Below are 15,628 nucleotides of genomic sequence, written 5' to 3'. Positions count from 1 at the left end.
TAACGTAATTGTCGCATTTATTACATAAACTAAATCAAAATTTACCTTCCATGGTTGTCACTAATTTACATATTCAAAAATAAAAATGGTCATTGAGAAAAAAAAAACAAAATCATGAGCTTTCACTCTGCAATCTGATCATCCACTATCTGCTGCTATTCCGACTCACTGTCCAAGTTTTCCATTCCTTTCAAGCCTCTGCGTTTTTGCTGCAATCCAACATGATAAGATCATATAATGCACCAATCTCAATAAACCAAGATATATCCAACATCATAAGATCATATTTTTAAAATTTAGTCTCTCGATTTATCAAACACCAACAGTTTCATTCTTATGGTTGAAATTTCATAAACTAAAACAAAATTGTTGGATACCTTCTTTATGGACTTCTTCTCCCTAACCTCATATCTGCTCTTTGTCAGTTCTGATAGCCACATCCCAGGGAAACAACACTGTAAACCAATTATCATATCACAAGAAATCAATTTTTCATTTGTTCTGCTCTATGAATTAGACAAGCATAGAACTGAAGTGAGGAAAAAGAAACCAATTATGTATAGATTTTTCTTAAATTTTGTTTCAGTTTTTTCAAATTACAAGTGTTTCTTGGTATACCTGCAGAATCCTGTCAACATTCTTTGCTCTCTTCTTTGGTCTTTGAGGGATTTTTGTCCCTTTCATAGCAAGAAAGTCATCTTCTTTCTCCTTTCTTGAGAGAGCTATGTATATCCTTGGCCACTGAATCACCTCAACACTGACCTTGTTTCCATTGGCAGCAAGGGATGAGGAAGCAGGAGTAGTGGCAACACCACCTTCCTGTTCAGACTGCACTGAGGCTGAATCTCCTTGACTATTATTCATTCTCTCAGAGGCTTGTTGTGTTGTTGAAAATGCACTTGGCTTTTGGAACTTTACTGATCCAGAAGAAGGTACCCTTCTGCTACTTCTTTCCATGCCAGAAGAAGAAAGTTTTGGTGCTGCAGATCTAGAGACAACTGGGTTACTCCCCTGACTGTTTCTTGAAGGTGACTCACTTCCACCCAAAGAGGGATCTTCCAAATTCCTGTCTCCAGACAGAAAAAAGAAACTATTTTTTTAGCAGGAAACTTGACTATCTAGTTTGAAATTGAAGCAGCAGAAATAATCAAGTTCTTCAAAAGTTTAGATCCACTGTAATGTAGATTCAGAAACCAAAACAAATAGGTGGAAGTTGAACACTGTTTTAAGAAAGTCACCTTCTTGGGAAAACAGTAGAAGCAAGGTGTTGTGTTAATAAGAAAAGGAATGACATAAAAAAAGCAGAAATTTTGCCTGGATATGAATGTTATATCTAATCTCAGTTGGTAACATGGATGTTCAATGTCAGAGATAAAAGGGAAACAAAGTACAGTCCAAGGGACAATAAGGGATCCAAGAAAGTTTCAAAGAATTAGGTCATTTTTGGAATGACAAAAATGGGGAGAGGGAAATAGTCCACTTTGGCACTTTCAACAAGGTTGAGATCAGACAAGTTTGATCCAAACTCAAATGCCATTGAATCAAAACAAAAAAAACAGCGATACTAAGAAAGATAGATAGATAGATAAGTAGGCACAAACACAAACACGTGTGGTTTTACAAGACATGATTAATTATGACAGAAGGTAATATGTTGAACCTATTTCAGAATGTAAATAGAGAATGAGAGTGATGATACCTATGGCTGTGCTTTCTACCTCTGCCGCTGGAGGCAGTAGAAGAAACAAGTGGTGGTGGCGGCGGCGGCATGGAGAAGTTGGGAGGAACCGAGTGAGAGATTCTTCTGATGTTGGTGTGAACAGAAGATGATGAGTCTTCAATGGCAGCCCTGGAGAGCCTTGATCTCTTTCTGTGACCCCACTTCAGAAGCACATCACCACCACTTGGACTAGTGCTCGTGCTCATGCTGTGACTGCTCTCTGCTGTTGTCTGAACAGAATCAAAAGGGGACATGTTGGGCTTGTTCTTCTGTTATATATATTATGATCTTGGTCTTGAGATGATGATATGAATCTGAAACCTTTGTTTTGAAAACCACCTCAACAAGGAGATGCAGAAGATGCCGCTGCTTCTGTTGCTATTGCTATTTCAACTTTGCATTTGTATTATTATTATTATTCTTGCATGTGATACCCACCATGTTCCCTTTCCTTCTATTTCCATTCCTTTGAGGGAAACATTTCAAAGAATAAAAAGTAAAAATCTGTATAAGAAAAACAACATCTTTACTTAGTCAGTTCTTGAGAATAATTTAGTCAAGTAATTTCACATATTCAAGATCTTCATGTAGATATAAACTTAACAATCAATAGATTTTGTTTAGCTTTTTTTTCTAATGAAAATTGATTAAGAAATACTTGAAAAAGAAAATGTGGTACAACATATTATTACTTTGAGAATGAATGAAGTTGGAGTCTAATTATCTAGCTGCATTTGATAGAATGAAAAGGAAGAGAAAAGAAAAGAGATTTAAAAGTGATGTGAATATTAGAAGATTTAAGAGAAGGTAGAGCTCATCATTCTGTTTCTTCACTCACATAATGATTATGATTGAAAAAGAAAGTGTGTTGTGCAGCATCAAAATGCCTTTAAAAAGAAAGGTCACAAAACATATTTATTTAAATTATTAATAAAAAATAAGTAAAACATGACCTATGTGTATATGTCTTATTATTTACTTTAAAATATACATAATATGTTAATATATAAATATTTCAAATATGAGTTTCTGATATAAGACTGACATATCTAAGACTAACATATCTTTACAAATTTATAATTTAGATTTTAATCCTTCTAATTTTTGTTGTTGTCAGTTTGGTTCACTGTAAATTTAAATTTAAATTAAAAATACATATATAGAGTGAGCGTTTTTTTAGATATGAAATGAAACTTGTAAATTAAAATTAGTAATAATGTTGAAGTAAGTTAGAGGTAGGCTGTTATATTACCTACCAATAATAATAATTATTATTATTTTTATTGTAATAATTTATTATTATTTTTAATCATGTAAATTTTTCACATTTTTATTAATGCTAAAATTTATAATATTATTAAATAATATTAAAATAATTTGAATGTTCAAGATATTTATTTGTTTAATTAAGTAGGTTGATTTACATGGAGGAATGAATGAGCACATTAATTGCATTTTTTTAAATAGGAAGATGGAGTAAATACTAGTCCTAGACTCTTTGACTGATGACCAAGTAGAGTACCATAAGTTTATTGTTCTTATATTAAGTTCTCGTCATTAATGAATTGAGTTCACCCACTTTTTTTATTATTGCTGCAATATATCCAAATAATTTAGTGAGAATGATTTCAAAGAAAATCCAATGGAAAAGTAAAAAGTTTTGATAGGATACCTATTTCTAGTTCTAAATGAATCAATATTTCTAGGGTTAAATATGTTTTTAGTTTCTAAACTATCAAGCGAATTTGTTTTTAGTTCCTCCTTCAAACTAAGCTACATTTTGATCATTCTCCTTAAAAAAACTATAACTTTTGTCCTCCAAACTCAACGGCGTTAAAGAAAGGCCGAGGTGGCTCACGATGGAGTTGCATGATTTTTTTTTTCTGACATTGAGTTAGTCTTTCTCAGCTTTTCTCCCTCCCTCCCTCTCCCTCGTCTCCTTCCTTCCATCTTCCATTCCCTCCATCATCTTCACCAAATCCTCCATCATCTTCTCCAAATCCTCTAAACAAAGAAATCCATCACCGCCATCGCAATCACCATCTCTGTCTCTCTCAACCCAACCTCCCCAGCCAACATCCCTATTCTATTCCTTGACTCAAAATGAAAGGAGTGAAATCGCTTTTGTTTCAAGACGGGGTGTGTGGCCATAGGCATCTTTGCTAATGAGGTTAGCGATGTGGTGATGGTCGGGGTAGCTGCGGTCTTACACGTGCGCCATTTTTCGAAAGAAGGGGTGCTTGATGAACTTGTCAGCCTCCTCCGCTACGTGTATGATAAACACACTGAAATTATTGTTTGTTAACAAAAGAAGATTCTGCAAGATCGATGGCACGAGCAAGGGCTGCAGCTTTATTCTCGCACTCTCTCTACTCATCAGTTGGATCACTGTCAACAACGATTCCTGCCCCAGCCTGGAGGTGGGCAACCCATTCTCTGCGTTTGTTCATATGATCCTTGTACGAGTACATCATATCATAACGAGCATTAGTACGGAAAACTATGGTTCTCAGTGCAAGGGCTATGTCCATATCACCATTAAAAGATATGCCTCCAAATCCCCCACTGTATGGCCCTCGTCTTGCCACTTCCAACTCATCAATCAACTCCATTACTTTTACCTGTTTTATAACAATCTAATCATTTACATAATGTTCAGCTATAACTACCTCCCAATTAACTCTATTTATTAAGCACACGTAATATCAGAACTGAATGCGAGTGCCTGTTGTATGATGGACAAAAACTACATTAGCAAGGGTTCTAAAATTTACCTTTGGTGCTCCGCTAACTATACCAACAGGTAAAGCAACACGCAATGCATCCCAGCTTGTTAAGTGTACTTACCATCATCTCAGAATAAGCTTCACCAAATCCACGAAATAAACTAATTTTAAAAGTAATATTTATGTTCAACATCTCACGAAATAAGCTCTTAGTCATAATTTCTTTGGCAAAAATATATGGGCCTGTTGGTTTCGATAAACATTGTCCTCTTAGGATTAAGGGAAAACAAAAGATAGGCGCATCTTTTCTAGTTTTTATTTTCAAAGTTCTGACTAAAAACTAGAAAGTGATTAGTCAGTATAAGAGTAAACGTTCACTTTCCCTGCAAGTGATTGTAAAGAAAATGTTGTTGTATCTGACATTAACGGAAACTCGGGGCAGTTTATTCTTCAATTTGATAAGAATGACCAATAAAGCAGAAATATTGAAGAGATCATCAGAGCATAAAAAATGTTAGATTTTCATGTGTAAATAGAATAGAGATGTTGGGTGGGGAGGTTGGGTTGAGAGAGGTGATTGCGGTGGCGGTGATGGATTTCTTTGTTTGGAGGATTTGGAGAAGATGATGGAGGATTTGGTGAAGATGATGGAGGGAGTGGAAGATGGAAGGAAGGAGACGAGGGGGAGGGAGGGAGAAAAGCTGAGAAAGACTGACTCAATGTCAGAAAAAAAATCGTGCAACTCCATCGTTAGCCACCTTGGTCTTTTTTTTAATGCCGTTGGAGGACAAAAAATATGATTTCTTTAAAGAGAATGATCAAAACGTAGCTTAGTTTGAAAGAGAGACTAAAAACAAATTCGCTTGATAGTTTAGGGACTAAAAACATATTTAACCCATTTTTCTAATGTGCAACTATGTTATTACCAATTTATATCTTTACAAAATTACCAATTTATATTTTTATAACATAATAAAAAAATATATAGTAAAGGATAAAACAATTCAATTAAAATTAATATATAATAAAAAATGAATTGTAAAACAGAGTATGTTCATATGATGATAGTGACGAAGAAAAAAATTATATTAGTCCTTTTGTTTATAAAATATTTACTTTATATCGTTTTATTTAGTTTTTAATGGTAAAAAATTATAAAAAAAAGTACAAAAAATTTGAAAATAGAGATTGTGGATTTTATTGATCTTTGAAACTTTTTGTTACGCCACATCAACAATTAATAGGCTACTTCATCTAAATAAAAATCTAAAATCCAAAACTCTAAACATTTTTCTTCTATCAACATTACTTTATGTATGATTGGTGGTGTTGAGGTCGAAGAAGCTGAAGCACTGCTCAAATAAAAATCGGAAAATAATTTAAAATTCTCTCCATATGATTGTGTACATTCAAAACAAGGAATGAATTGAATAACTATGTCATAGTTCAAATAAAATTTTCTCTATTTGAAAATACATTGTATCACTACATTGTATCCATTTTCTCTATCTAGCTGCAATAATTTATCCATAAAATGTAAACATATTTTAGAGATTTTTAAAAAGTACATCTTTGTTGTTAAGAGTAAATATTATAAATAATAAATGTTATATTTTGTTAAATAAAAAAAAGTAAGAAAAGATAAAAAAAATAAAATATTAAGTTAATTTTTTGTGTGTTCTTTTCCTTTTGGATGATCTAGCAAGAATTAAAAAACTTAATTCCCCAATATGCTGATACACTTCAAGACTGGTGAAATCATATGAATAAACTCTAAGAAAAAAATTCCGAGAGTAATGTTGCGCATTAGAATGAATGTAATTATAATTAGACAAAACAATCAGAGTCACATGTATACCTATTTTACATCCCATAACAACACAAACAAATATTAACATGCAGCCAAAAATTTAAAAAATGAACCTGATTTTGTCAAAGCTGCTCCATCCATTCCTATGCTTCTGGACATAATTAAACAGGTCAGGCCAGTTGTTGATTGTCTTCAGCACATTCACATGCATAGATGCCTTAATTATTTTCTGAAACTTGAGATTATCCTCAGAACAGCAAGATAACGTTACTCTAATCTATTAGGGTTGCAAAAGTTTTGTCTGCTTCAAAAAGCAGACCTATCCAACAAAGCACACTTGTAAATTTTATTTTCATCTACACAGCAGTAAATAATTATAGAAGGATTTACAAAATTTTCCTATTGCATTGTTCAATTCATTGGCTTCAGCAACTTCAGCTCAACCACAATAAATAAATGCCTTATATGTATCACTAATGAATCACAATGCAGATAGCTTCTTCCTTTTTGGGTTTGTCTTGCCTGAAGAATCACCAGAGTCTCTTCTCTTCTTGTTTCTCTTGTCATCAGGGTTATCATTAGGGTTAACAGCTGCACCCTCATCGATCTTTTCTTGCTCTTCTAGTGCATCTTTTACAAAAGCTTTTAACCTCCATAGAGTGTAGTCGCTCTGTGTAATGATGAAAACATGTTGTGTAACTAGAAAAATGCTAACAAAATAACTAAATTAAATTGGATAGGTCAGAAAAAATTTAAAATAGGAGAAAATTGACATTGTCAACTAGCAACGAATAATAGTATTGACCTGAGCATCTAAGTCAAGGTCCACCTCATCACCCGTAGGTTGGAAGATTGGGTTAGTCTCAGCAACCACATCCAATGCCCTATACAGGTTTTCTAAAGACAATTTGCCTAAAGTTACGCCAAGCATTTTCTTCTCTTGAGTAGACAGTTTCCTGCAGTGTCACCAACATCGGTAAAGAAAGCAAAATGCAAAATACCCTTCAACATCATAGGAAGATGACCAGAAAAAAAAAATACTGCATACTATCATAAAACAAGCATTTGGAGCTCCAGACTGAAATGCAATATATTGGACCAAATATGATAAATGATTTTTACACAAACCTGCACTTTTGAATCACCATCTCTTTGAGACTCTTCAACTGCATATCGACCTCATAAAGCTGAAATAATATGTAGTTGATAACATAAAATATCTGATGTACTCCTATAAGGCATCAAATTAATGATATGCTTGGAAAAACAAAACATTAGCAAACAATAATCAACCTCAGTGCTTATATCCTTAGCTTTATTGGCATATGTTGTCTCCTGAGCAAGCTGAATGTCCAACTGTGCCTGTGCTTCTTCATCTAATTGTCTCTTTTCCTACCATTCGCAAATATAGAAACGTAATATTACATAGAAGTGGAGAACCAAAGTCACATCTGTAACAACTGTAACCTCTAAAATTGTAAGAATTTCACTTTTCTATTAAAGAATTCCATTTAGATAGAAGACATATAGACAAAGGACAATACAGGACCTTCCTTAAAAATATACAGACAACGAAAACCAATGCCCCATTCAGCTCTAGGAGAGTCACCTTTTCAAATGACCTAAGGTATTGAAGTTGTCATCCCTATAGAAATCTCAGAAACATCTTAAATGATCAATTACTTTGAGGAGAAAGTAAAAATCTATTGGAGGAGTGTAACTTGATTGATGAAAGAAGAGCAACCACCCACTAATGAGCCAAGGCTTCCAAATTTGGATCAAAGAAAATATATTCAAATAAAACAACTGTATTCATTAATAAATGTAACAAAATACCTATAATCAGATAAGAAGCCACAGGACACATACCTAAACATCACTATGAATAATTTCAAAACAACATGAACACGATGAGCACTAGATGGAAAAGGAAGTGTTTTACATTTAGTCAATTTCCAAACAGAACAAAAAACATATGCACCAATACCAATATTGTTATTTCCCAAAAAACCAGATTAATGTGAGACGAAAACAATTAATTTCAGATGGCCCATTTTTTATGCCAATCCTTAGAGATTCAAAACATTAACACAAAGCAAAAAGAGATATGACGGGAAACAAAATGGAGAGGAAACAATACTCCCACTTCAAGCCCCTTTGCAATCACCTTCCTCTACACCTGCTTCCACACATGACAACCAGCCCAAGAAAATTTGTAGGGTCTTATTATGATCTATGTTACGATCTCCTGATTTACTATCCATACTTCTCTTTCCAATATTGAGTAAGATATTGATTTTGACTACCTTGGATCACAGGAAACAACCTACCACTAATTGAAGATTTTAAGCAAGAAATGACATACATCTTTCAGAAGACTGATCTTGGTCTTATGACTTATTTTTGGGCATGGAGATCACTCAAAAGACCTAGATCCTTGTTTTGTCAAAAAAAATATGCAAATGAGATTCTAAAAAGATTTGCATGAGTGTGGATCGATCAACACTTCAATGAATCAAAAGCAGAAGTTTGCCAAGGAGTGTTAGAGTGTATACCTAGTTATGTTTTGTATGTACTCTTTAGAGTTGTTAGCAATTACTAACAACTATATCTTTTGTTGGAGAGTTTTTCTTTTGAAACATTTTCTCCTTGGGTTTGAGGTGGGGGTGTTAGAGTGTATATTTAGTTATATTTTGTAAGAAAATTTTGTATGTACTCTGCTAAAGCTGTTAGTTACTACTAACAACTTACCTTTTATTGCAAACAGTTACCTATAAATACTCTTGTAAGCTTCTTATTTGTTTAGTGAATAAAGAATGTATACAATTCAGTTTGTTATTAAATTTTCTATTGTTCAGTTCCTTTTGCAAGGAGGATGGAACCAAGAAAGCTGATGAAACTCATTTTAGAAGCTTGATTGGGTGCCTAATGTGTCTTACATCTACAAATGCCTGACATCTTATTTCCTGTTAGCTTGAGATGAAGACACATGCACTGTGCTAGTGAACTGCACTTGAAGGCTGCAAAGAGAGTAGAAAGATAAATCAATGAAACTGTCAATTATGGAGTCAAATACTACATGGTACAAGAATTTAAATTCTTTGGCTTTTCTGACTGACTGGGCAGGTAGCTTGGATGATATGAGGAGTGTTTAGAGTACTGTTTCAGTACGGGTTCAGGTATCTTTTTCTTGCTGTTCAAAGAAGCAAAAGGTTATATCTCAAACCACAGAAGAAGCTGAATATCTAGCAGAATTTCTAACTTTAAATCAAGCTAGGTTAAGAAATATTCTAGCAGATTTGGAACTGAAGCAGGAGCAAAGCACACAAGTTTTTGTCAATAATCAAACAACTGTTTCAATCTCCCACAATCTTGTGTTTCATGGGAAGGCAAAGCACATAAGTGTCAAGCTATTTTACTTCAGAGAAGTGTAATAAATTGGAGATGCAAGTCTGACTTAATGCAAAACTGAGGATCAAGTTGCTGATATGTTTACATAGATTTTTCACTCTGCAAGTTTTGAATTTTTGAGGAAGATGCTGGGAGTTTGCAGACTCCAAAGTAAGAAAGAGGGTTGAGAATGTGCCCCTGAGATTCTGTAAAAGTATTAGTTTGAATAAATCAAATTAGTTATTCTGCTGTCAGTGAGTTAGTTTTTTATTTTAAGTTAGCTTCTGATTTTATTTTCCCATTGTCAATAACAGTTCCTAAAACCATGGAGCCTAATCCTTCGTTTCTGTTGTTTGATTGTATTTAAATGTCATATTTGATTAAATAAAATATGCTTCTGCAGCAGCAAAAACCGAGTCACGTTGCCTTCTCTACTACTTCTCTTATACCTTTTCTTTATCCAAAGTTTACAACAACCTACATTAGCAGAAAGATTTTCCAATGAAGTTATACTACTTTACAAATACAAGATTATGTGACGGATATGTTAAGAACTTCCACTGACCAAATGAGGAACGTAACAAGTTATGTGAAGAACATAAGTTCTTAGGACTCAACAAATGGTTGTGAAGATCACACATGTGAAGAACCTAATGTTCTACTTCCTAGGAGTAGATAAAAGGTTATGTGAAGAACATGATCCAGGACCATATGAAAAAAATGGCAAAGTTATGTAAAAATCATAACTTCCAAAGATTTGACTCAAGGTCATGTTAACATAACCCAAAACCTGCATGAAGAAAATGGTGGGGTCACATAAGCAGATTTAGTGCTAAAGATTATGAAAAGATGCACACAGTGCGAAAGAGCTTATTATCCTAGGACAACAATGAAATGTTGAGAAATGCCGTTAATGATACTGCTTCGTAGGATGATATAGCAAGTCTATTAAAAACATTGCAAGTTCGCAAAGTTGTCCACTTAATACTAACAATTTTCATAAGCTCATTTAATACTATTATTTATGTTTGAGCATTTCATGGATGTGTACGAGTATGATATCAAAGTATCACAAAGAAAAAAAAGGAAGATGAAGTAGACATTTATTTATTATATTAAAGAGGAAGGAAATTGTGTGCATCCAAAAGAAATATACAAATAACCCAAAGAGAATGTAGACGAAATAAAATTTCCTAAGCAACATTGCACCAACAACCTACCCCATAACATTGTGTAAGCATCAACATCTACCGCCTCATGTTTTATCCTTGTATTATACAATGAGGCAGTCAGTTCTAATCAACAGTTCTTGGGAGAAACAGGACTACTTATAGGGTTTGTCCAGAACTATTCAAAGGGCTAGTGCATAACCAGCTCATGTAGGTGTCAAGGCTATAAACCTGAGTCTCACATTCAATGTATGGAATTTTAGTGTGGGATTTATAAGGCCCTGACCTCTCCAACTACAACTACTAGCTTTTGCAGAATGGTTCTCCCAAGATGTGTGATTAGAAAGCTTCATTTCAAAAATTAAGGAACTAGATTGGAAAACATTTTACCTCTTCAGCAACTTTAGGTAAGAGTTGCAACCATTTTTCCTCAAATTTTTCTAGTAAGGTCTTTGCCATAACATGGACATCATGTTTTTCGTTGTTGTATTTCATTGCATTCTTGAATATCAACCTTACATCTGCGTATATCTCCCGGACATTATTATATCCTGTGCCTTCCTTAGCTTCCATTTTACTTTTGATTGTACTGAAATCCATGGGCTTATCAATCACCTAGGGGAAGAAAATTAAGCTAACTCGTTTTAGAAAAATAATCAAAGACAAGGAGCAAAAATATTATTATTATAAAAGATATATATGGTCAATTAGTGAAACCAGCGTCACCACTTGCTGGACAGAGACCAAATCAATATTTAAACGTTTTTTCAGAAAAAAAGATTTCTCACGCATATTTGCTTATAGGTGGGGCAAAAGATAAAATATAACTATAGGGTAAACAGAGAGAAAAACTTTAAAACAAAGAAAAGGCCTTACCTCATAATAGTCATGAAGCTTGAGACCTTCTACATCAACAGGATCCAAGAATGGCCAAGCCCATTTATGCTGAGTTATCTGCAAAACTACAAAATGTATCATTATTGAGTTTTCAAAGGAACTTGGTAGGGTTAATATATATTTAACAGAAAAGGGGGAATTCATTTTGACCATCAATCAACATGCCATTTCTAAAGCTTGTAATAGTAAATTAAATACAAACAAACAGCCTTTTAGCAATGTCTTCACAATAAATAAAATAAAATTGAGTACAGACTAGACACTATCTTTTAAAAATTGGAGATTTCTAAGCAATGAATTAGGCATTGTTTTTTAAGAGAAAGTGTGACCATGAAATGGGAGGAAAGAAAACAAGATTGTGGACTTAGTGTAACAGAGGAAATCCTAATTACAATTAATCAGTCAAATATTCAGGAGTAGACTTACTTTTGGATGTTATACAGGATATATCAGCAAGCACCATGACAAGTGCATATGGGTGAAGTAAAAATTAGTATGTTAGAATAATTATTAAGTCTACCTATGATTAGTATAGCAGGGCCTAAAGTAGGTAGTTGTGTGTTGGGTTATCTATAATGATTGTTCCTAGCAGTCTAGGACAATCTCTTCATCTTCCATCTATCTATTGTACCATATTTTTATCTATATAAATAATAGAACTGAGAAGGGTCTTCTAAGCCCTTTAGAACTATTTTTCTCTGTTTTAGATCTCAAGTTGGTAGCAGAGCAGGTTCATCCTGCTCTGGTTTCCGTCCTGGGTTGTCCACCAGCACTTTCACTACTGTTTGCACCTGTTCGGTGTCGTTCGCCGTTGTTCGCGGCTGTCTCGCCACTATCTGCAGTTGTCAACTGCAGTTTGAAGTTCTTCAACTTGGTTGTCTGCCATCTCGCATCTGTCCGCTGTTGTCCACTGCCGTTCGCCGCCGTCACTGTTCCGTCCGGCGACCACTGAATCTGGTTCGCCTCTTCACGCGACAGCCAACCCCATCGGTGGGTTCGCCTGATTCTCCTCCACGCTCCGCCACGCGCAGCCTCTTTGTGTGCTGCGAACAGGCGCATGCTGTCCACGCGTTGCCCTCTGCTCACCGGAAAGTCGCCGCGCCACCTCCATAGCTATCGCCCTCTGCTCTTCTGTCCGTTCTGACCCTCAAAATCTTACTTTGGTGTGTCCAGAAGCTCCCCTTTAAGAAAACCCTAAGAAACCCTCTAGGGTTTTCTGGTTCATCACGGTTTTTATGGTTCCTTCTCCTGTTTTTATCAAAGAATGGCGTCTGGAAGTGCTCTTTCTTTCTCTGAAAGTCCCTCAATCACTTCCGAAAAGCTAAACGGAAAGAATTATCTGTCTTGGTCTGCTGCTATGGAAATGTGGTTCCTTGGTCAAGGACATTATGACCACCTTGAGCAGGATGGGTGCCAAGTACCTTCTGACAAAGCTAAACAATGGAAACAAGCTGATTTCCAATTGTGTTCCCTATTGTGGCAATCTGTGGAACCCCGACTTTTGATATCTCTTAGAGCCTTCAAGACATGTCACACTTTTTGGAAGAAAGCTCAAAGCATTTATGCTAATGATATTCAACGTCTCTATGATACCGCAAACAAGCTCGCCTGTCTCAAAATGACAGACCATGATATGGTCTCCTTCATGACTGAAGCCCAAGCAGCTGTGGAAGAATTGAGAATGTTCTTGGAAGTGGAATCTTCGGAAGATATCAAAAAGAAGCTTGACAAGTATTATATGGTGATGATCCTCCGTGCTTTGCATCCAGATTTGAATCACATCAGAGATCAACTTCTGACAAGTCAAGAGGTCCCTTCCTTGGAAGCCTTAACCACACGTCTTCTTCGTGTTCCTGTGCCTCAGTCTCAGGAAGCTCATGAAACAATGGAACCATCTGTCATGGTTGCCACACGAGGAAGAGGAGGACGTGGCACTAGAGGAGGAGGACGTGGAGGTCGAGGACGTCCACAGTGCTCTTACTGTAAGAGGGTGGGTCACACCCAAGAAAACTACCTACTTTAGGCCCTGCTATACTAATCATAGGTAGACTAAAAATTACCTTTTGTCATCACATCAACGCAAATGGATAAAACATTTTATAACATTAACTATAAAAGAAAATCCAACTATAAGGAGACTTGGGAAAAACTACATTCATAAAGATTACTACAAAAATGCTGCAAAATTTTTGTGCTTGCCTGACGCAATATTGTGGAAAACTGGCGCATAAGCTCTTGCATTCTCTTTGCAGCGGCAGCTTCAGTATGTGATGCATCTTGCATAGGCTTTTTGGTGCCAGTAGGATGCTTCTCCCTGCCCTTCTCTTTTACAAGTGAGCCACCTTTAGAATTATTACCTTGAATGTTATCGGTGGATTCATAGAACTGTTCAACCTCAGTCACTTGCTTCTCAAGCTGTACAAGGCACTATAAGATTATTTTTTTAACTAAAAAGAAAAACTAACATTAAGCCCACAACTCCAAGGCAGTAAATTTTAACTTAGCACCAAACATTTATATTAAACTGTTTAGAGTCTTTAGACCATCAAACATTGATATAAAAGTTATACATATTCCTTCACTTACATATCAGCTGAATAGTAATGGAAGTATGAAAGCCAACTTCTTTATAAATTTATGGTTAAGATTAGTAAAAATGGCAGAAAGAACAAAGCATAGAGTCTAGGGTATTAAATAAATTCTGATCTATAAATAACTGTATAACTGATCAAAACAAAGTCATAATTCAAATTAGCTTCACTTGTGGTCTCATTACTAAGTCAGGCCCAAAAGAAAATCCCATCAATTAAAGCCACAGCTACTAGCCATTAAAAGGCTACATAATAGTCACTTGAAACTTAATTTAATAAAAATCACATTAAAATCATAACAAAAGGGAAAAAAGAAAATTCCTCATGCAAGCAGTGTTGGGGATAACCCAAAAGGATAATATATCTATTTAACCCCCCACGCCTTAATCATGAAGAAGAAACAAATTCAATTCACAGGTTGTTTTGCTTTTGGTTGCACATTGTGAGCTTAGGGTCTGATTGAGTATACTTTCCATAAACACTTCTAAGAGAAAAAAAAAGAAAATAAATTTCTTATTAAGTTAAAAACTAGTTCATACATAACTTAAAGTCTGCTTTTGAAGAAGCTAATATGAGAAAGATTTTGCATAAGTTAATTTAGCTCACGAAAAACAAAATTCACTACTGGAAAAATTTATTTCATTTATCCTTATTATTGTCTTCTACCTCAAGTCCATGACATCGTGTCTCTTCTTTGTTTTGTTCTGTTCGAGTATCCACAGCAAGTACAGGCCTCACTCTAAAATCTGTACTGATTAACTTCACTCTATGAAACCAATTAGTTTACGTACACTACATTAGTTGTATGAAAAAAAAAATGCATAAACTTTAGATGTGCTTTAATTAAAATTTTCTCTACTTGTTGTTCACATGCTCTTCAGTCCTACCCACTTGAACTAAAACCCTGATAGTAAATCACAATTAATAAGACAAAAAGCAAGGGTTTGATATATTTCATTTGCAGTGAAGTTTCTAGGGTGAGCTAATTCACAGAGTCCTAATGAGAAAAAGAAAAATGCCCAAAACAAAAAGAAAAAAATAGGAAGAAGGAATTGAGTACCTGGTTGACTCTGTTAAGAATTTGATGAACTGAAGCCCTGAAAGGTTCCAAATAATCACGAGGTTCAGGCTGAGACAGAGGATCGGCGTCCATCATAAACAACGTTTGAGGACAAAGTTGTGCTAGACTAGATTTGCGTGCCTATTTCTGTCGTCTGGTTATGCCTCATGACAAACTTCTCCCTTTAATTTTGGTGCCCTTCTTTCATTCTTCTTCTTATACTGTTTTTTCAATTATTTGAGTATTATTTTTTATTAATTGTACT

General features: G+C 34.9%; 2 protein-coding genes across 5 annotated transcripts; both read right to left on the bottom strand.

The window, feature by feature from the left end:
- LOC108337008 (flocculation protein FLO11) lies at positions 1-2,244 on the bottom strand. 2 transcript variants are annotated; one of them, XM_052872048.1, is made up of 5 exons: positions 2,060-2,244; positions 1,700-1,950; positions 619-1,066; positions 378-455; positions 1-209 (listed from the first exon to the last, which is right to left on the bottom strand). In XM_052872048.1, the coding sequence occupies exons 2-5, from the start codon at positions 1,924-1,926 to the stop codon at positions 156-158; spliced, it is 807 nt and encodes a 268-aa protein (XP_052728008.1). In that variant the 5' UTR covers positions 1,927-1,950; positions 2,060-2,244; the 3' UTR covers positions 1-155. The 2 variants fall into 2 exon arrangements, with proteins under 2 accessions (XP_052728008.1, XP_017428937.1); XM_017573448.2 differs by having other exon boundaries at positions 1,700-2,244.
- Positions 2,245-6,209: 3,965 nt separating this feature from the next.
- LOC108320558 (transcription factor GTE1) lies at positions 6,210-15,556 on the bottom strand. Of its 3 annotated transcripts, none has more exons than XM_052872046.1 (8): positions 15,364-15,556; positions 13,912-14,139; positions 11,692-11,769; positions 11,206-11,430; positions 7,550-7,648; positions 7,385-7,443; positions 7,062-7,212; positions 6,210-6,926 (listed from the first exon to the last, which is right to left on the bottom strand). In XM_052872046.1, the coding sequence occupies exons 1-8, from the start codon at positions 15,457-15,459 to the stop codon at positions 6,738-6,740; spliced, it is 1,125 nt and encodes a 374-aa protein (XP_052728006.1). In that variant the 5' UTR covers positions 15,460-15,556; the 3' UTR covers positions 6,210-6,737. The 3 variants fall into 3 exon arrangements, with proteins under 3 accessions (XP_052728006.1, XP_017407498.1, XP_052728007.1); XM_017552009.2 differs by having other exon boundaries at positions 13,912-14,127; XM_052872047.1 differs by lacking the exon at positions 11,206-11,430.
- Positions 15,557-15,628: the final 72 nt, after the last annotated feature.

The sequence above is a fragment of the Vigna angularis genome, chromosome 1, assembly GCF_016808095.1.
Source record: "Vigna angularis cultivar LongXiaoDou No.4 chromosome 1, ASM1680809v1, whole genome shotgun sequence".
NCBI lineage: Eukaryota > Viridiplantae > Streptophyta > Magnoliopsida > Fabales > Fabaceae > Vigna > Vigna angularis.
The sequence above is the reverse complement of the archived record's forward strand: the minus strand, read 5'-3'. Positions and strand labels throughout refer to the sequence as shown.